The following is a 20,719-nucleotide window of genomic DNA, read 5'->3' on the forward strand; positions in this document are numbered from 1 at the left end:
GTCTGTCTTCTCTGTCTGATGGAAGTTGGATGAAATCTCTCTGTTGATCCTACGAACATCCTACATGCCACCTGTATCCTGTCCCTTTAGTCGGTGTCTGTTACGTGGTTCAGGTCATCTTGATGTGTGTGCTGTATATAGTTGACCGAGATAAAATATTGTACAGGAAGTTGTCAGAACACATTTCTGATACGCTGTGTTTTTTTTATTTCAGCTACCAGTACCCAGCCTTATATAGATGTAGCTAATTTAATCCTGTCTCCTCTTCCTCCTCCTCTTCCTCCTCCTCTCTCTTCCTCCATTCCTCCTCCTCACTCTCTTTCAGAGTTCTTCGGCAAGCCCCTCCCTCCCGTGGCCAACCGTCAACAACAACCTAACAGCGACACTCATGATGTCATATCCTAGCCCCTCCCCTCCACCCAGGCTCCTCCTTCCTCACCTGATTGGTTTATCCATCCCCAAGCCCCACCTTTAATTCAAACCCCCCCCCCCAAAAAAAAATGACAGTTTCTTTGGTTTCTTTTCAAAGTACGTGCTGTGTAGAGGTCTACAGACTCCACCACCAGCCGAGATGATGCTCCCAAGACCAATGAACTACCGCCACCGTCGGCCCCGAGCTCACAGGACTACGATGGTGGAGCGGACTGTCCAACCCTGGAGAGAGACTGGGTGGGCCCTGGAGAGAGAGGGAGGGTGACTGGGTGGGCCCTGGAGAGAGAGGGAGGATGACTGGGTGGGCCCTGGAGAGAGAGGGAGGGTGACTGGGTGGGCCCTGGAGAGAGAGGGAGGGTGACTGGGTGGGCCCTGGAGAGAGAGGGAGGGTGACTGGGTGGGCCCTGGAGAGAGAGGGAGGGTGCCTGGGTGGGCCCTGGAGAGAGAGACTGGGTGGGGATGACTGGGTGGGCCCTGGAGAGAGAGGGAGGATGACTGGGTGGGCCCTGGAGAGAGACTGGGTGGGGATGACTAGGTGGGCCCTGGAGAGAGACTGGGTGGGGATGACTGGGTGGGCCCTGGAGAGAGACGGAGGATGACTGGGTGGGCCCTGGAGAGAGACTGGGTGGGGATGACTGGGTGGGCCCTGAGAGAGAGACTGGGTGGGCCCTGAGAGAGAGACTGGGTGTGGATGACTGGGTGGGCCCTGAGAGAGAGACTGGGTGGGGATGACTGGGTGGGCCCTGAGAGAGAGACTGGGTGGGCCCTGAGAGAGAGACTGGGTGGGCCCTGAGAGAGAGACTGGGTGGGCCCTGGAGAGAGACTGGGTGGGGATGACTAGGTGGGCCCTGGAGACAGACGGAGGATGACTAGGTGGGCCCTGGAGAGAGACTGGGTGGGCCCTGGAGAGAGACTGGGTGAGCCCTGGAGAGAGACTGGGTGGGCCCTGGAGAGAGACTGGGTGGGGATGACTAGGTGGGCCCTGGAGAGAGACTGGGTGGGCCCTGGAGAGAGACTGGGTGGGGATGACTGAGTGGGCCCTGGAGAGAGGGAGGATGACTAGGTGGGCCCTGGAGAGAGACTGGGTGGGCCCTGGAGAGAGACTGGGTGGGGATGACTAGGTGGGCCCTGGAGAGAGAGACCGAGTCATATTCATTAAGCACCAAACCAACAAACAGGGAAAGTGACCGATGGTAAAACGCTTGTTTCCGTTGTGTGTTTGCAAAACGTTTTAGTACGACGTGTCCTAATGAATAGGACCATGTTGAAGAACACAGCATTATGTTAAACACAGACTGAGAAATAAATGCATATTGATATGGACTTTATGGATAGTTGTATTTATATGTACGAATGTGTATATCACACACACATATATATATATATATATATATCTCACACACACACACATAAGTATGTGGACACCCATTCAAATGAGTGGATTCGGCTATTTCACCAAAACTCGTTGCTGACAGGTGTATTAAATCGAGCACACAGCCATGCAATCTCCATAGACAAACATTGATAGTAGAATGACCTTCCTGAAGAGCTCAGTGACTTTCAACGTGGCACCTTCATAGGATGCCACCTTTCCAACAAGTCAGTTTGTCAGATTTCTGCCCCGTTAGAGCTGCCCCGGGTCAACTGTAAGTGCTGTTATTGTGAAGTGGAAAACGTCTAGGAGCAACAACGGCTCAGCCGCGAAGTGGTAGGCCACACAAGCTCACAGAATGGGACTGCTGAGTGCTGAAGAATGTAAAAATCGTCTGTCCTCGATTCATGAAATGGGTTTCCATGGCCGAGCAGCAGCACACAAGCCTAAGATCACCATGCGCGATGCCAAGCGTTGGCTGGAGTGGTGTAAAGCTCGCCGCCATTGGACTCTGGAGCAGTGGAAACACGTTCTCTGGAGGGATGAATCACACTGGCAGTCCAAAGGACGAATCTGGGTTTGGCAGATGCCAGGAGAACCCTACCTGTCCCAATGCATAGTGCCAACTGTAAAGTTTGGTGGAGGAGGAATAATGGTTTTGGCCCCTTAGTTCCAGTGAAGGGAAATCTTAACGCTACAGCATACAATGACATTCTAGACGATTCATTGCTTCCAACTTTGTGGCAACAGTTTGGGGAAGGCCCTTTCCTGTTTCAGCATGACAATGAATTGGAACGCCGACTGTGAGCCAGGCCTTATCGCCCAACATCAGTGCCTGACCTCACTAATGATCTTGTGGCTGAATGGAAGCAAGTCCCCCTGCAGCAATGTTCCAACATCTAGTGGAAAGCCTTCACAGAAGAGAGGAGGCTGTTATAGCAGCAAAGGGGGGTCCAACTCCATATTAATGACTTCCCAGAAGAGAGGAGGCTGTTATAGCAGCAAAGGAGGGGACCAACTCCATATTAATGACTTCCCAGAAGAGTGGAGGCTGTTATAGCAGCAAAGGGGGGTCCAACTCCATATTAATGCCCATGGTTTTGGAATAAGATGTTTGATGAGCAGGTGTCCACATACTTTTGGTCATGTAGTGTGCGTGTGTATATATACACAAACACATTGAGTATGCAGAACATTAAGAACACCTATTCTTTCCGTGACACAGACTGACCAGGTGATCCCTTATTGATGTCTCGTGTTAAATCCACTTCAATCAGTGTAGATGAAGAGGGGAGGAGACAGGTTTAAAGAAGGATTTTCAAGCCTTGAGACAATTGGCGACATGGATTGCGAATGTTACAAGACAAGAAGATTTTAATTGTCTTTTTTTAACAGGGGATGGTAGTAAGAGCCAGTTGCACCCGTTTGTGTCAAGAACTGCAAAGATGCTGTTTTTTAAATGCTAAACAGTTTCCCGTGTGTATCAAGAATGGTCCACCATCCAAACGACATCCAGCTAATTATGACACAACTGTGAGAACAGTATTGGAGTCAACATGGGGCCAGCGTCCCTGTGGAACACTTTCCACACCTTGTGAAGTCCCGACCAATCGAGGCTGTTCTGATCGGGAGGGGGAAGGGGGAGTACAACTCAATATTACGGTGTTACTAATGTTTAGTATACTCGGTGTGTGTGTATATAACTTTGCATTGCAGTTATTTCGTTGGTCTCATCCTGTTTTTAATCTGACTAAAACATCCTCAACCTGTCCACCTTATTCCTAGTCCCTGTTTTAATCTGACTAAAACATCCTCAACCTGTCCACCTTATTCCTAGTCCCTGTTTTAATCTGACTAAAACATCCTCAACCTGTCCACCTTATTCCTAGTCCCTGTTTTAATCTGACTAAAACATCCTCAACCTGTCCACCTTATTCCTAGTCCCTGTTTTAATCTGACTAAAACATCCTCAACCTGTCCACCTTATTCCTAGTCCCTGTTTTAATCTGACTAAAACATCCTCAACCTGTCCACCTTATTCCTAGTCCCTGTTTTAATCTGACTAAAACATCCTCAACCTGTCCACCTTATTCCTAGTCCCTGTTTTAATCTGACTAAAACATCCTCAACCTGTCCACCTTATTCCTAGTCCCTGTTTTAATCTGACTAAAACATCCTCAACCTGTCCACCTTATTCCTAGTCCCTGTTTTAATCTGACTAAAACATCCTCAACCTGTCCACCTTATTCCTAGTCCCTGTTTTAATCTGACTAAAACATCCTCAACCTGTCCACCTTATTCCTAGTCCCTGTTTTAATCTGACTAAAACATCCTCAACCTGTCCACCTTATTGTTTAGTCCCTGTTTTAATCTGACTAAAACATCCTCAACCTGTCCACCTTATTGTTTAGTCCCTGTTTTAATCTGACTAAAACATCCTCAACCTGTCCACCTTATTCCGTCTGTTATATTCACTACATACTGTACTCTACAGTCTGGTATATTCACTACTCTACAGTCTGGTATATTCACTACTCTACAGTCTGGTATATTCACTACATACTGTACTCTACAGTCTGGTATATTCACTACATACTGTACTCTACAGTCTGGTATATTCACTACATACTGTACTCTACAGTCTGGTATATTCACTACATACTGTACTCTACAGTCTGGTATATTCACTACCTACTGTACTCTACAGTCTGGTATATTCACTACATACTGTACTCTACAGTCTGGTATATTCACTACCTACTGTACTCTACAGTCTGGTATATTCACTACCTACTGTACTCTACAGTCTGGTATATTCACTACATACTGTACTCTACAGTCTGGTATATTCACTACATACTGTACTCTACAGTCTGGTATATTCACTACATACTGTACTCTACAGTCTGGTATATTCACTACATACTGTACTCTACAGTCTGGTATATTCACTACCTACTGTACTCTACAGTCTGGTATATTCACTGCCTACTGTACTCTACAGTCTGGTATATTCACTACCTACTGTACTCTACAGTCTGGTATATTCACTACCTACTGTACTCTACAGTCTGGTATATTCACTACATACTGTACTCTACAGTCTGGTATATTCACTACCTACTGTACTCTACAGTCTGGTATATTCACTACCTACTGTACTCTACACACTTGAATGATATTTTGACCATTTTTGGTACTGTAATGCTGTTGTATATGAACTGGTACATCATAGTTCATTCACCTGGCTTTATACCTGTAAATATATATTACCTCTAAGCTCTGGTCCAGAGACTGACCCCGTTTCTACTCTGCATAGAGACTGACCCCGTTTCTAAACTGCATAGAGACTGACCCTGTTTCTACTCTGCATAGAGACTGACCCCATTTCTACTCTGCATCGAGACTGACCCTGTTTCTACTCTGCATAGAGACTGACCCCATTTCTACTCTGGTCCAAAGACTGACCCCGTTTCTACTCTGGTCCAGATACTGACCCCGTTTCTACTCTGCATCGAGACTGACCCCGTTTCTACTCTGGTCCAGAGACTGACCCCGTTTCTACTCTGCATAGAGACTGACCCCGTTTCTACTCTGCATAGACTAACCCCATTTCTACTCTGCATAGAGACCGACCCCGTTTCTACTCTGCATCAAGACTGACCCCGTTTCTACTCTGCATAGAGACTGACCCCGTTTCTACTCTGCATAGCGACTGACCCCGTTTCTACTCTGCATAGCGACTGACCCCGTTTCTACTCTGCATAGCGACTGACCCCGTTTCTACTCTGCATAGCGACTGACCCCGTTTCTACTCTGCATAGAGACTGACCCCGTTTCTACTCTGCATAGCGACTGACCCCGTTTCTACTCTGCATAGAGACTGACCCCGTTTCTACTCTGCATAGCGACTGACCCCGTTTCTACTCTGCATAGCGACTGACCCCGTTTCTACTCTGCATAGCGACTGACCCCGTTTCTACTCTGCATAGCGACTGACCCCGTTTCTACTCTGCATAGAGACTGACCCCGTTTCTACTCTGCATAGCGACTGACCCCGTTTCTACTCTGCATAGAGACTGACCCCGTTTCTACTCTGCATAGCGACTGACCCCGTTTCTACTCTGCATAGAGACTGACCCCGTTTCTACTCTGCATAGAGACTGACCCCGTTTCTACTCTGCATCGAGGCTGACCCCGTTTCTACTCTGCATCGAGACTGACCCCGTTTCTACACTGCATAGAGACTGACCCCGTTTCTACTCTGCATAGAGACTGACCCCATTTCTACACTAGATGTATCAAGTCATTTTATTGTTTGACTGTAGGCCACACCTTACCATGTGAACGGGGTCACGGGGTCAGTCTTGTCCTGTATCACCTTACCATGTGAACGGGGTCAGTCTTGTCCTGTATCACCTTACCATGTGCACGGGGTCAGGGGGTCAGTCTTGTCCTGTATCACCTTACCATGTGAACGGGGTCAGGGGTCAGTCTTGTCCTGTATCACCTTACCATGTGCACGGGGTCAGGGGTCAGTCTTGTCCTGTATCACCTTACCATGTGAACGGGGTCAGGGGGTCAGTCTTGTCCTGTATCACCTTACCATGTGAACGGGGTCAGGGGTCAGTCATGTCCTGTATCACCTTACCATGTGCACGGGGTCAGGGGGTCATTCTTGTCCTGTATCACCTTACCATGTGAACGGGGTCAGGGGGTCAGTCATGTCCTGTATCACCTTACCATGTGAACGGGGTCAGGGGTCAGTCATGTCCTGTATCACCTTACCATGTGAACGGGGTCAGGGGTCAGTCATGTCCTGTATCACCTTACCATGTGAACGGGGTCAGGGGTCAGTCATGTCCTGTATCACCTTACCATGTGAACGGGGTCAGGGGTCAGTCATGTCCTGTATCACCTTACCATGTGAACGGGGTCAGGGGTCAGTCATGTCCTGTATCACCTTACCATGTGAACGGGGTCAGGGGTCAGTCATGTCCTGTATCACCTTACCATGTGAATGTATCTTGTACATTTCCATAACATGTTACTTTAGTCACACAGCTACATTCTTGGGATTTCAGTCACATTTTCTACCTTGTAAATTTTTGTTATAAAATGCTAATAAATGCGTATATGATTTGTACCCTTGTCTCTATTCCAAACTCTTTTGTCCTCCACAATCACCCGGCTTCAACCCAATTTGAGATGGTTTGGGATGAGTTGGATCGCAGAGTGAAGGAAAAGCAGCCAACAAGTGCTCAGCATGTGTGGGAACTCCTTCAAGACTGTTGAAAAAGCATTCCAGGTGAAGCTGGTTGAGAGAATGCCAAGAGTGTGCAAAGCTGTCATCAAGGCAAAGGGTGGCTACTTTGAAGAATCTCAAATATACAATATTTTTTTTTATTTAACACTTTTTGTTTGGTAACTACAGGATTCCATATGTGTTATTTCATAGTTTTGATGTCTTCACTATTATTCTACAGTGAAGAAAATTGTCAAAATAAAGAAACTCTAATGAGTAGGTGTATACGATTTGTACCCGTATCTATTCCAAAATCTGTGGGTCTCAATTTTGCTTGATGTTAGGGAGGGGAACTGAGTTTAAAATAGCCAAGGAGAAGGGGGTAAATTATAAGAGACGGACACGTCTAAAGTAAAACATGAATGAAATGTCAGTCAGTTAGTCAACCGTTTGCTTAAATTGATTTAATTCGGATTTATTTATGAAATGTTTAGACGTTTAGTCTCGGGAGAGTTAATTATTCTACAGTGGAGACGGTCTCAGTCGTCGAAATGTCTGAGATTACTGTCGTGCAACTCCGTAATCGGTTCCGACCGTGGACAGGACCTGTCGAGAGAGGAGCGAACTGTTCCGACCGAACGGGTAAGGTTGGTTCATACACGTATAGGACCAGCAGACGATACGTTTGTGGGTTATTTATTTCTGCTATTAACCAGGACAAAATTCACTGTTGGTTATTTGATCAAATAAATGATTAGATTAGTTATACTTTTAGTTACACACACGCACACACTCATCAGCCGTCCTCCTGTTTGAATCTAGACGTGTTCCTCAAACTCACAGGTTCCTTCCCGACCCGAGAAACAGAAACGGGTGTGTAAAGTCGTATTGGACCGTTTTGACCAACAGTACGGTCAGGAACTTGGCCCCCTATGGCCGTCTGCAAGGTATGTACGCGTTCACCTCGTCCTTTTATACAGTCTATGCAGCATTACGTGCCAATAACTACATTATAAATCGTTGTATTACTCTGAACTTAAATCGGATGGGAACTCTGTTGTAGTCTTGTTTCCCAAGTGGCACCGTATTGCCCATAGGTCCTGGTCTAAAGTTGTGCAGTGCATTCTGGAAGTATTCAGACCACATTCACCCCCCCCCCACACACACACATTTTGTTATGTTACAGCCTTATTCTAAAATGGCTCATCAATCTACACACAAGGATCTCTCTGTACTTTACTCTGTTCATCTTTGCCTCGATCCTGACTAGTCTCCCAGTCCCTGCCGCTGAAAAACATCCACACAGCATGATGCTGCCACCACCATGCTTCACCGTAGGGATGGCGCCAGGTTTCCTCCAGACTTGGCACGCTTGGCATTCAGACCAAAGAAACCAATCTTGATTTCATCAAACCAGGGAATCTTGTTTGAGAGTCTTTAGAAAACTCCAAGCGAGCTGTCATGTGCCTTTTACTGACGAGTGGCTTCCGTCTGGCCACTCTACCATAAAGGCCTGATTGGTGGAGTGCTGCAGAGATGGTTGTCCTTCTGGAAGGTTCTCCCATCTCCACAGAGGAACTCTGGAGCTCTGCTAGAGTGACCATCGGTTTCTTGGTCATCTCCCTGACAAAGAGAAAGGTGTTGTTGAACCCTGGGTGCTGGCAGTATGGAGTGATCCTCAACCTCTTCTCCTCTCCTCCTGTCTCCTACAGGGCTGTGTTGTTGAACACTGGGTTCTGGCAGTATGGAGTGATGCTCAACCTCTTCTCCTCTCCTCCTGTCTCCTACAGGGCTGTGTTGTTGAACCCTGGGTGCTGGCAGTATGGAGTTATGCTCAACCTCTTCTCCTCTCCTCCTGTCTCCTACAGGGCTGTGTTGTTGAACCCTGGGTGCTGGCAGTATGGAGTGATGCTCAACCTCTTCTCCTCTCCTCCTGTCTCCTACAGGGCTGTGTTGTTGAACCCTGGGTGCTGGCAGTATGGAGTGATGCTCAACCTCTTCTCCTGTCTCCTACAGGGCTGTGTTGTTGAACCCTGGGTGCTGGCAGTATGGAGTGATGCTCAACCGTTTTGCTGCGGTGTCAGAGGTCAAACAACGCCTCCAAGGGCAAGGCTTCGTCAGCCTACTGCCCCACACAGACCTGCCTCTTAACTCCTCTCTCCCCCAGCCTCACCCTACCTCTCCCACCCAGCCTAGCTCCATCTCTCACCCCAGCCCTCACCCTACCTCTCCCACCCAGCCTAGCTCCAGCCCTCACCCTACCTCTCCCACCCAGCCCAGCTCCATCCCTCACCCCGGTCCTCCTCCCTCCCTGCAGTGTTTCATCCACCCCTCCCCAGTGCGTTACCCCTCTCCTCCTCACCGCCAGGGCCAGTTGAAACCCTACTACCTGATGAATGCTGCCTCCCTGCTGCCTGTCTTAGCCCTGGGGTAGAGGAGGGGGACAGGGTCCTGGATCTCTGCTCGGCTCCTGGAGGGAAGGCCTTGGCTATACTACAGACTGCTGACCCAGGTCAGGAGCATTACACTGTTAGGGGTAGGGGCTAAGGGTGTAGGGGGTTAGGGTGTAGGGGGTTAGGGTGTAGGGGATAAGGGGTTAGGGTGTAGGGGATAAGGGGTTAGGGTGTAGGGGATAAGGGGTTAGGGTATAAGGGGTTAGGGTGTAGGGGATAAGGGTGTAGGGGATAAGGGGTTAGGGTGTAGGTGCTAAAGGGGCTAATTAGGGTGTAAGGGGGCTAATTAGGGTGTAGGGGCTAAGGGTGTAGGGGCTAACCCCTTAAGGGTAGGACTGCTAACCCAGGTCCTGTTAAACTCATTAATGGGCTGTTCCACCCCCCTGACTGCTAACCCAGGTCCTGTTAAACTCATTCATGGGCTGTTCCACCCCCCTGACTGCTAACCCAGGTCCTGTTAAACTCATTCATGGGCTGTTCCACCCCCCCTGACTGCTAACCCAGGTCCTGTTAAACTCATTAATGGGCTGTTCCACCCCCCACCCCCCCCCTGACTGGTTAACACCGTTGTATTGATAACTTCAGTCAGTCTTCTGTCGTTGTGTTCCAGCTCTGTTGTGTTGTAATGAAATGGACCCACACCGACGTGATTGGCTGGCCAAAACCCTGGAATCCTTCATCCCCCAATCGCTGAGCAGCACTGTCACCGTGTCCAATCAGGATGGACGGATCTTTGGGCAGAGTGAAGCCGGAATGTATGACAAGGTGAGGGAAGAAAACGGACATGTTTTTTTTTTCATCCTGCGTTCAAGACACAAGGGCTCCATCTCAGTGCATCCTATCTCCTTACCTGCTTCCTTCCCATCCGTATATATAGGAGATGCTCCCTCCCTTCAGACTGGTTTCTCCAATGGGTTTTAAGAAGGGGGCTAGGAGACAGGCTGCAAGGAGTTGTGGACTGAGGAAGAGCCATGTTAACCGTTTTAATTTCTCTGAAGTGAGCGTCTCCAACCTGCAGTTCCAGCAGGGGGCGCTCTTGTTCCTCTGAACGGTCATCAAATCAAACCCTGTTTATTTGGTCACATACTGCGTTTAGCAGGTGTTGTTGCAGGTGTAGAGAAATGCCTGAAAATAACCTAACAGCAGGAAAGACACACTGCAGCTATTCTGAGCGTTTCCTGTTGAAGGACAATATGCCAGTATGAATACAGTAGCGGACTCACACATAACGGGAACCATTTATCTTTGTTTGCAAAATAATTTATATATATATATTTTATTACTATACTACTATTATATATATATATATTTTTTATAGACCAACTCCGCACACACACACACACACACGTGCATGGACCTACACACTGATGCACACTTCAGGCTGTATCCTGCCAATCAAATATCTGCATGTGACTGATTAACAGAAAATCAGTTAAAAGTTCAAAACTCCATGGTGGTCTAAGGCACTGCATCTCCGTGCTAGAGGCGTCACTACAGACCCTGGTCTCTGTGTACGGGTTGACAGGGGGGTCTTTTATCTACTTCCTCAGAGTCACATGATCCCCTGGATGCCATGTTTGTCTCTGTGTACAGGTTGACAGGGGGGTCTTTTATCTACTTCCTCAGAGTCACATGATCCCCTGGATGCCATGTTTGTCTCTGTGTACAATAGATTGGGGGGTTTGTCCCATTTTGGTTAGTGAGTGGACTCCAGATTTCACAACCACAGAAGGAAAATCATTTTTGTCAGATCCTAATTGGGAGGTTGAGTTTTCAAGTTCCTTTCGATGGGTTAACTGGCCTAGGAACAGTGGGTTAACTGGTCTAGGAACAGTGGGTTAACTGGTCTAGTGGGTTAACTGGTCTAGTGGGTTAACTGGTCTAGGAACAGTGGGTTAACTGGTCTAGGAACAGTGGGGTTAACTGGTCTAGAAACAGTGGGGTTAACTGGTCTAGGAACAGTGGGGTTAACTGGTCTAGGAACAGTGGGGTTAACTGGTCTAGAAACAGTGGGGTTAACTGGTCTAGGAACAGTGGGGTTAACTGGTCTAGGAACAGTGGGGTTAACTGGTCTAGGAACAGTGGGGTTAACTGGTCTAGGAACAGTGGGTTAACTGGTCTAGGAACAGTGGGTTAACTGGTCTAGGAACAGTGGGGTAACTGGTCTAGGAACAGTGGGGTTAACTGGTCTAGGAACAGTGGGGTTAACTGGTCTAGGAACAGTGGGTTAACTGGTCTAGGAACAGTGGGTTAACTGGTCTAGGAACAGTGGGTTAACTGGTCTAGGAACAGTGGGTTAACTGGTCTAGGAACAGTGGGTTAACTGGTCTAGGAACAGTGGGTTAACTGGTCTAGGAACAGTGGGTTAACTGGTCTAGGAACAGTGGGTTAACTGGTCTAAGGAACAGTGGGGTTAACTGGTCTAGGAACAGTGGGGTTAACTGGTCTAGGGAACAGTGGGTTAACTGGTCTAGGAACAGTGGGTTAACTGGTCTAGGAACAGTGGGGTTAACTGGTCTAGGAACAGTGGGGTTAACTGGTCTAGGAACAGTGGGTTAACTGGTCTAGGAACAGTGGGTTAACTGGTCTAGGAACAGTGGTTAACTGGTCTAGGAACAGTGGGGTTAACTGGTCTAGGAACAGTGGGGTTAACTGTCTAGGAACAGTGGGGTTAACTGGGTCTAAGGAACAGTGGGTTAACTGGCCTAGGAACAGTGGGTTAACTGGTCTAGGAACAGTGGGGTTAACTGGTCTAGGAACAGTGGGTTAACTGGTCTAGGAACAGTGGGGGTTAACTGGTCTAGGACAGTGGGGTTAACTGGTCTAGGAACAGTGGGTTAACTGGTCTAGGAACAGTGGGTTAACTGGTCAGGAACAGTGGGTTAACTGGTCTAGGAACAGTGGGTTACTGGTCTAGGAACAGTGGGTTAACTGGTCTAGGAACAGTGGGTTAACTGGTCTAGAACAGTGGGTTACTGGTCTAGGAACAGTGGGTTAACTGGTCTAGGAACAGTGGGTTAACTGGTCTAGAACAGTGGGTTAACTGGTCTAGGAACAGTGGGTTAACTGGTCTAGGAACAGTGGGTTAACTGGTCTAGAACAGTGGGTTAACTGTCTAGAACAGTGGGTTAACTGGTCTAGGAACAGTGGGTTAACTGGTCTAGGAACAGTGGGATTAACTGGTCTAGGAACAGTGGGGTTAACTGGTTTAGGAACAGTGGGGTTAACTGGTTTAGGAACAGTGGGGTTAACTGGTCTAGGAACAGTGGGTTAACTGGTCTAGTGGGTTAACTGGTCTAGGAACAGTGGGTTAACTGGTCTAGGAACAGTGGGTTAACTGGTCTAGGAACAGTGGGTTAACTGGTCTAGTGGGTTAACTGGTCTAGGAACAGTGGGTTAACTGGTCTAGTGGGTTAACTGGTCTAGGAACAGTGGGTTAACTGGTCTAGTGGGTTAACTGGTCTAGGAACAGTGGGTTAACTGGTCTAGTGGGTTAACTGGTCTAGGAACAGTGGGTTAACTGGTCTAGGAACAGTGGGTTAACTGGTCTAGTGGGTTAACTGGTCTAGGAACAGTGGGTTAACTGGTCTAGTGGGTTAACTGGTCTAGGAGCAGTGGGTTTACTGGTCTAGGAACAGTGGGTTAACTGGTCTAGGAACAGTGGGTTAACTGGTCTAGGAACAGTGGGTTAACTGGTCTAGGAACAGTGGGTTAACTGGTCTAGGAACAGTGGGGTTAACTGGTCTAGGAACAGTGGGGTTAACTGGTCTAGGAACAGTGGGGTTAACTGGTCTAGGAACAGTGGGTTAACTGGTCTAGGAACAGTGGGTTAACTGGTCTAGGAACAGTGGGTTAACTGGTCTAGGAACAGTGGGGTTAACTGGTCTAGTGGGTTAACTGGTCTAGGAACAGTGGGTTAACTGGTCTAGTGGGTTAACTGGTCTAGGAACAGTGGGTTAACTGGTCTAGTGGGTTAACTGGTCTAGGAACAGTGGGTTAACTGGTCTAGTGGGTTAACTGGTCTAGGAACAGTGGGTTAACTGGTCTAGTGGGTTAACTGGTCTAGGAACAGTGGGGTTAACTGGTCTAGGAACAGTGGGTTAACTGGTCTAGGAACAGTGGGTTAACTGGTCTAGTGGGTTAACTGGTCTAGGAACAGTGGGTTAACTGGTCTAGTGGGTTAACTGGTCTAGGAACAGTGGGGTTAACTGGTCTAGGAACAGTGGGTTAACTGGTCTAGTGGGTTAACTGGTCTAGGAACAGTGGGTTAACTGGTCTAGTGGGTTAACTGGTCTAGGAACAGTGGGTTAACTGGTCTAGGAACAGTGGGGTTAACTGGTTTAGGAACAGTGGGTTAACTGGTTTAGGAACAGTGGGTTAACTGGTCTAGGAACAGTGGGTTAACTGGTCTAGTGGGTTAACTGGTCTAGGAACAGTGGGGTTAACTGGTCTAGGAACAGTGGGGTTAACTGGTCTAGGAACAGTGGGTTAACTGGTCTAGTGGGTTAACTGGTCTAGGAACAGTGGGTTAACTGGTCTAGTGGGTTAACTGGTCTAGGAACAGTGGGTTAACTGGTCTAGGAACAGTGGGGTTAACTGGTCTAGGAACAGTGGGTTAACTGGTTTAGGAACAGCGGGTTAACTGGTTTAGGAACAGTGGGTTAACTGGTCTAGGAACAGTGGGTTAACTGGTCTAGGAACAGTGGGTTAACTGGTCTAGGAACAGTGGGTTAACTGGCCTAGGAACAGTGGGTTAACCGGTCTAGGAACAGTGGGTTAACCGGTCTAGGAACAGTGGGTTAACCGGTCTAGGAACAGTGGGTTAACCGGTCTAGGAACAGTGGGTTAACTGGTCTAGGAACAGTGGGTTAACTGGTCTAGGAACAGTGGGTTAACTGGTCTAGGAACAGTGGGTTAACTGGTCTAGGAACAGTGGGTTAACTGGTCTAGGAACAGTGGGGTTAACTGGTCTAGGAACAGTGGGGTTAACTGGTCTAGGAACAGTGGGGTTAACTGGTCTAGGAACAGTGGGGTTAACTGGTCTAGGAACAGTGGGGTTAACTGGTCTAGGAACAGTGGGGTTAACTGGTTTAGGAACAGTGGGGTTAACTGGTTTAGGAACAGTGGGGTTAACTGGTTTAGGAACAGTGGGGTTAACTGGTTTAGGAACAGTGGGGTTAACTGGTTTAGGAACAGTGGGGTTAACTGGTCTAGGAACAGTGGGGTTAACTGGTCTAGGAACAGTGGGGTTAACTGGTCTAGGAACAGTGGGTTAACTGGTCTAGGAACAGTGGGTTAACTGGTCTAGGAACAGTGGGTTAACTGGTCTAGGAACAGTGGGTTAACTGGTCTAGGAACAGTGGGTTAACTGGTCTAGGAACAGTGGGTTAACTGGTCTAGGAACAGTGGGTTAACTGGTCTAGGAACAGTGGGTTAACTGCAGTGTTGATGTTTATGCCGAGGTAGGTATAATTATTTGTGTGCTCTGTCTCCCTCCCCTCTCTTCACTCCCCCCTGCCTCTCTTTCTCTCTCCCCCTGCCTCTCTTCCTCTCTCCCCCCTGCCTTTCTTCCTCTCTCCCCCTGCCTTTCTTTCTCTCTCCCCCCTGCCTTTCTTTCTCTCTCCCCCTGCCTCTCTTCCTCTCTCCCCCTGCCTCTCTTCCTCTCTCCCCCTACCTCTCTTCCTCTCTCCCCCCTGCCTCTCTTTCTCTCACTCAGCCGTGCCTCTCTCTCTTATCTCCTCTCCCACAGAGGGCTATAGGATTAGCTCTTGTTCTCCTCTGTGGCACTCATTAGCGCTGTCTCACTGACTGGAGAGGCCCTGTGGAGGAGAGGTGCCCACGCCTCTACCCACCGGAGGAAAACCCATCCTTTCTCATCCCCCCTCAGCAGCTAGCATCACACGTCACTTAGCATCACACAGAGACTCTACGTTACAATCCTCTCTCTGCTCTGTTCTCTTCTCTCTCTCTCTCTCTTCTCTCTCTGTTGCTCTGTTCTGTTCTCTCTTTTCTCTCCTCTCTTTTCTCTCTCCTCTGTTCTCTCCTCTGTTATCTCTTCTCTCCTCTCTTTTCTCTCTCCTCTCTTTTCTCTCTCCTCTCTTTCTCTCTCCTCTGTTCTCTCCTCTGTTATCTCTTCTCTCCTCTCTTTCTCTCTCCTCTCTGTTCTCTCTCCTCTGTTCTCTGTTCTCTCTTTTCTCCTCTCTGTTATCTCCTCTGTTCTCTCTCCTCTCCTCTCTGTTCTCTCTCCTCTCCTCTCTGTTCTCTCTCCTCTCCTCTCTGTTCTCTCCTCTGTTCTCTCCTCTGTTCTCTCTCCTCTCCTCTCTGTTCTCTCTCCTCTCCTCTCTGTTCTCTCCTCTCTCCTCTCTGTTCTCTCTCCTCTGTTCTCTCCTCTTTCTCCTCTTGAAACAGAAAGGGGTTGATGGATTTAGGGGCTAGAGACCATGAGGCTGGGGATCTTTCCTGTGTTGTGTCATTAGTGTTCCTCATTAAATGAGAATACTAGTCATTTGAATAGTGTCTCACCATGTATCTCTGTCTGTCTCTGCCCCCCCCCCCCATTTGAATAGTGTCTCACCATGTATCTCTGTCTGTCTCTGCCCCCCCCCCCCCATTTGAATAGTGTCTCACCATGTATCTCTGTCTGTCTCTGCCCCCCCCCCCCATTTGAATAGTGTCTCACCATGTATCTCTGTCTGTCTCTGCCCCCCCCCCCCATTTGAATAGTGTCTCACCATGTATCTCTGTCTGTCTCTGCCCCCCCCCATTTGAATAGTGTCTCACCATGTATCTCTGTCTGTCTCTGCCCCCCCCCCATTTGAATAGTGTCTCACCATGTATCTCTGTCTGTCTCTGTCCCCCCCCCCATTTGAATAGTGTCTCACCATGTATCTCTGTCTGTCTCTGCCCCCCCCATTTGAATAGTGTCTCACCATGTATCTCTGTCTGTCTCTGCCCCCCCCCCATTTGAATAGTGCTCTCACCATGTATCTCTGTCTGTCTCTGCCCCCCCCCCATTTGAATAGTGTCTCACCATGTATCTCTGTCTGTCTCTGCCCCCCCCCATTTGAATAGTGTCTCACCATGTATCTCTGTCTGTCTCTGCCCCCCCCCCATTTGAATAGTGTCTCACCATGTATCTCTGTCTGTCTCTGCCCCCCCCCATTTGAATAGTGTCTCACCATGTATCTCTGTCTGTCTCTGCCCCCCCCCCCCATTTGAATAGTGTCTCACCATGTATCTCTGTCTGTCTCTGTCCCCCCCCCATTTGAATAGTGTCTCACCATGTATCTCTGTCTGTCTCTGCCCCCCCCATTTGAATAGTGTCTCACCATGTATCTCTGTCTGTCTCTGCCCCCCCCCCATTTGAATAGTGCTCTCACCATGTATCTCTGTCTGTCTCTGCCCCCCCCCCATTTGAATAGTGTCTCACCATGTATCTCTGTCTGTCTCTGCCCCCCCCCCCATTTGAATAGTGTCTCACCATGTATCTCTGTCTGTCTCTGCCCCCCCCCATTTGAATAGTGTCTCACCATGTATCTCTGTCTGTCTCTGCCCCCCCCCCATTTGAATAGTGTCTCACCATGTATCTCTGTCTGTCTCTGCCCCCCCCCCCCCCCCCCCCCGCCACCGCCGTATGCCTCCCTGCTGCTGGTTTCATTTACTATCTCTAGATTTAGTGGTTTTGTTGACCCCCCCCCCCCCCCACCTATTAATTCTCTAATTGTCTTTCTCTCTCCCTCTCCCCTCTCCCTCCCTCTTCTCTCTCCCCCTCCCTCCCTTCCCCTTCCCCTTCCTCCCTCCTCCCTCTTCTCCCCTCCTCCCTCTTCTCTCCCCCTCCCTCTTCCCCCTCCTCCCCCTCCTCCCACTTCCCCCTCCTCCCCCTCCTCCCACTTCCCCCTCCTCCCACTTCCCCCTCCTCCCCCCTCCTCCCACTTCCCCCTCCTCCCACTTCCCCCCTCCTCCCACTTCCCCCCTCCTCCCTCTTCCCCCCTCCTCCCTCTTCCCCCCTCCTCCCTCTTCCCCCCCCTCTTCCCCCTCCCTCCCCCCCCCCTCCCTCCCAGGTTCTGCTGGATGCTCCATGTTCTAATGATCGTAGCTGGCTGTTCTCTGGTCCAGGAGGGGAGCAGCATGGAGCTGTGAGGCTGAGGGAGAGGGCCAGGCTGCCCACACTACAGACACAACTGCTCAGGTATATGCTTTAATTATGAAATCAGCTTGGCAATATACAGACATGCGTGGCCCACAAATATACATACCTGGCCTACATACAGACATACCTGGCCTACATACAGACATACCTGGCCTACATACAGACATACCTGGCCTACATACAGACATACCTGGCTTACAAACAGACATACCTGGCCTACATACAGACATACCTGGCCTACATACAGACATACCTGGCCTACATACAGACATACCTGGCCTACATACAGACATACCTGGCCTACATACAGACATACCTGGCCCACATACAGACATACCTGGCCCACATACAGACATACCTGGCCCACATACAGACATACCTGGCCTACATACAGACATACCTGGCCTACATACAGACATACCTGGCCCACATCCAAACATACCTGGCCTACATACAGACACACCTGGTCTACATCCAGACACACCTGGTCTACATACAGACATACCAGGGGTGTAAAAACAGTCCTGGGCCAGGCCTATGTTGACCTTTAACCTGAAATCAATCCACAGCCCTCTCCTCCAGCTGCTACTGATCTGTCTCATCACATCCTGTCTCATCACATCCTGTCTGTTCCCCAGGTCTGCGCTGGCTGCGGTGCGTCCGGGGGGCGTGGCCGTCTACTCCACCTGCACGTTGTCCCGCTCTGAGAACCAGGAAGTGGTGGAGGCGGTCCTAAACACCTGTCCAGGGGTGGAGCTTCAAGACCTGGAGGAGGAGCTAGCCCTTCCGCTCCAGGAACACTTCACCTTCACCCCGTTAGGCCACACCCCCTCGTTAGGCCTCCTTGTTGTTCCACAGCAGGGTCAGACCTGGGGACCAATGTTCCTGTCGCGCATCAAGAGGATTCACTGATTGGTTGATTTTCTCGCTGACTTCCAGTCACGCATTAAGAGGACTCGCTGACTTCCTGTCACGCATTAAGAGGACTCGCTGACTTCCTGTCACGTATCAAGAGGACGAAATGACTGAGCATGTCAGACGCTGAGGCTGGTCTTCGATGGATTCCACAATGCAACATGTTTTCATGTGACGGCTACTGCTAACGAGCTAACTCTCTAGGGCTGTGTTCCAAATGCCACTCTATATATAGCACACACAAGTAGTGCACTATATAGGGAATAGGGTGCTATTTAGGAAGCACCCTTGGTTTCACACGCTCTTTGCCCGTGGTCCTATCTGGCATCAAGAAGACCCACTGAACTCTTAAATCAAGGTTAAATAAAGGTTAAATCCCGATGACCTCTGAATACCCACAACAGTTTTTGATACAAAGAAGCAGTGGCGGCTGCTGATTGGCTGAATACTCGAGGTGCATTATGGTTTGAATGGTCAACAAATTCAAATCAAATTGTATTTGTCAGATACACATGGTTAGCAGATGTTAATGCGAGTGTAGCGAAATGCTTGTGCTTCTAGTTCCGACAATGCAGTAATAACGAACAAGTAATCTAACTAACAATTCCAAAACGACTGTCTTATACACAGTGTAAGGGGATAAAGAATATGTACATAAGGATATATGAATGAGTGATGGTACAGAGCAGCATAGGCAAGATACAGTAGATGATATCGAGTACAGTATATACATATGAGATGAGTATGTAAACCAAGTGGCATAGTTAAAGTGGCTAGTGATACATGTATTACATAAGGATACAGTCGATGATATAGAGTACAGTATCTACGTATGCATATGAGATGAATAATGTAGGGTAAGTAACATTATATAAGGTAGCATTGTTTAAAGTGGCTAGTGATATATTTACATCATTTCCCATCAATTCCCATTATTAAAGTGGCTGGAGTTGAGTCAGTGGCATTGACAGTGTTAAAAATATAGACCAAAATATGAGGCCAAGTTGCTTTGAGAATATAGCTTTATCTATCTCTATCTATATCTATCTCTATCTATATCTATCTATATCTATCTATATCTATCTATATCTATCTATATCTATCTATATCTATCTATATCTATCTCTATCTATATCTATCTCTATCTATCTATATCTATCTCTATCTATCTATATCTATCTATATCTATCTCTATCTATATCTATCTCTATCTATCTATATCTATCTATATCTATCTCTATCTATATCTATCTATATCTATCTCTATCTATATCTATCTATCTATATCTATCTCTATCTATATCTATCTATCTATATCTATATCTATCTATCTCTATCTATATCTATCTATATCTATCTATATCTATCTCTATCTATCTATATCTATCTATATCTATCTCTATCTATATCTATCTATATCTATCTATATCTATCTATATCTATCTATATCTATCTATATCTATCTATATCTATCTCTATCTATATCTATCTCTATCTATATCTATCTCTATCTATCTCTATCTATCTATATCTATCTCTATCTATCTCTATCTATATCTATCTATATCTATCTCTATCTATATATATCTATCTATATCTATCTATATCTATCTCTATCTATATCTATCTATATCTATCTATATCTATCTCTATCTATCTATATCTATCTATATCTATCTCTATCTATCTATATCTATCTATATCTATCTCTATCTATATCTATCTATATCTATCTATATCTATCTATATCTATCTATATCTATATCTATCTATCTCTATCTCTATCTATCTATATCTATCTATATCTATCTATATCTATATCTATCTATATCTATCTATATCTATCTATATCTATCTCTATCTATCTATATCTATCTATATCTATCTCTATCTATATCTATCTATATCTATCTATATCTATCTCTATCTATCTATATCTATCTATATCTATCTCTATCTATATCTATCTATATCTATCTCTATCTATCTATATCTATCTATCTCTATCTATCTCTATCTATATCTATCTATCTCTATCTATATCTATCTATAACTATCTATATCTATCTCTATCTATATCTATATCTATCTATATCTATCTATATCTATCTCTATCTATCTATCTCTATCTATATCTATCTATATCTATATCT

At 47.3% G+C, this 20,719-nt stretch overlaps 2 protein-coding genes across 7 annotated transcripts in view; both read left to right on the forward strand.

Annotated features, from left to right (window-relative positions):
• Positions 1-1,760, forward strand: part of LOC116373004 (ADP-ribosylation factor-like protein 13B) — a 34,074-nt gene extending 32,314 nt beyond the window's left edge. For 3 of the 6 annotated variants that reach the window (XM_031821618.1, XM_031821619.1, XM_031821620.1), the window contains one exon: positions 326-755. Coding sequence is in view for 4 of the 6 variants with exons in the window: in XM_031821619.1 (XP_031677479.1) it covers positions 326-405 (80 nt within the window). In the remaining 2 variants the exon portion in view is untranslated. Of the gene's footprint in view, positions 1-325; positions 1,408-1,553 lie in introns of those variants that run through there. The other 3 variants (XM_031821617.1, XM_031821616.1, XM_031821621.1) reach the window with 2 other exon arrangements.
• A 3,113-nt stretch (positions 1,761-4,873) lies between these two features.
• Positions 4,874-18,955, forward strand: LOC116373003 (tRNA (cytosine(34)-C(5))-methyltransferase, mitochondrial-like). Its single transcript, XM_031821615.1, is given in 7 exon segments — positions 4,874-7,691; positions 7,893-7,996; positions 9,066-9,475; positions 9,478-9,561; positions 10,113-10,267; positions 17,563-17,690; positions 18,290-18,955. Coding segments are annotated over 7 exon segments (1,311 nt in total). The 5' UTR covers positions 4,874-7,535; the 3' UTR covers positions 18,564-18,955.
• Positions 18,956-20,719: the final 1,764 nt, after the last annotated feature.

The sequence above is a fragment of the Oncorhynchus kisutch genome, unplaced genomic scaffold (genome assembly GCF_002021735.2).
Source record: "Oncorhynchus kisutch isolate 150728-3 unplaced genomic scaffold, Okis_V2 scaffold3999, whole genome shotgun sequence".
In the NCBI taxonomy this organism is placed as follows: domain Eukaryota; kingdom Metazoa; phylum Chordata; class Actinopteri; order Salmoniformes; family Salmonidae; genus Oncorhynchus; species Oncorhynchus kisutch.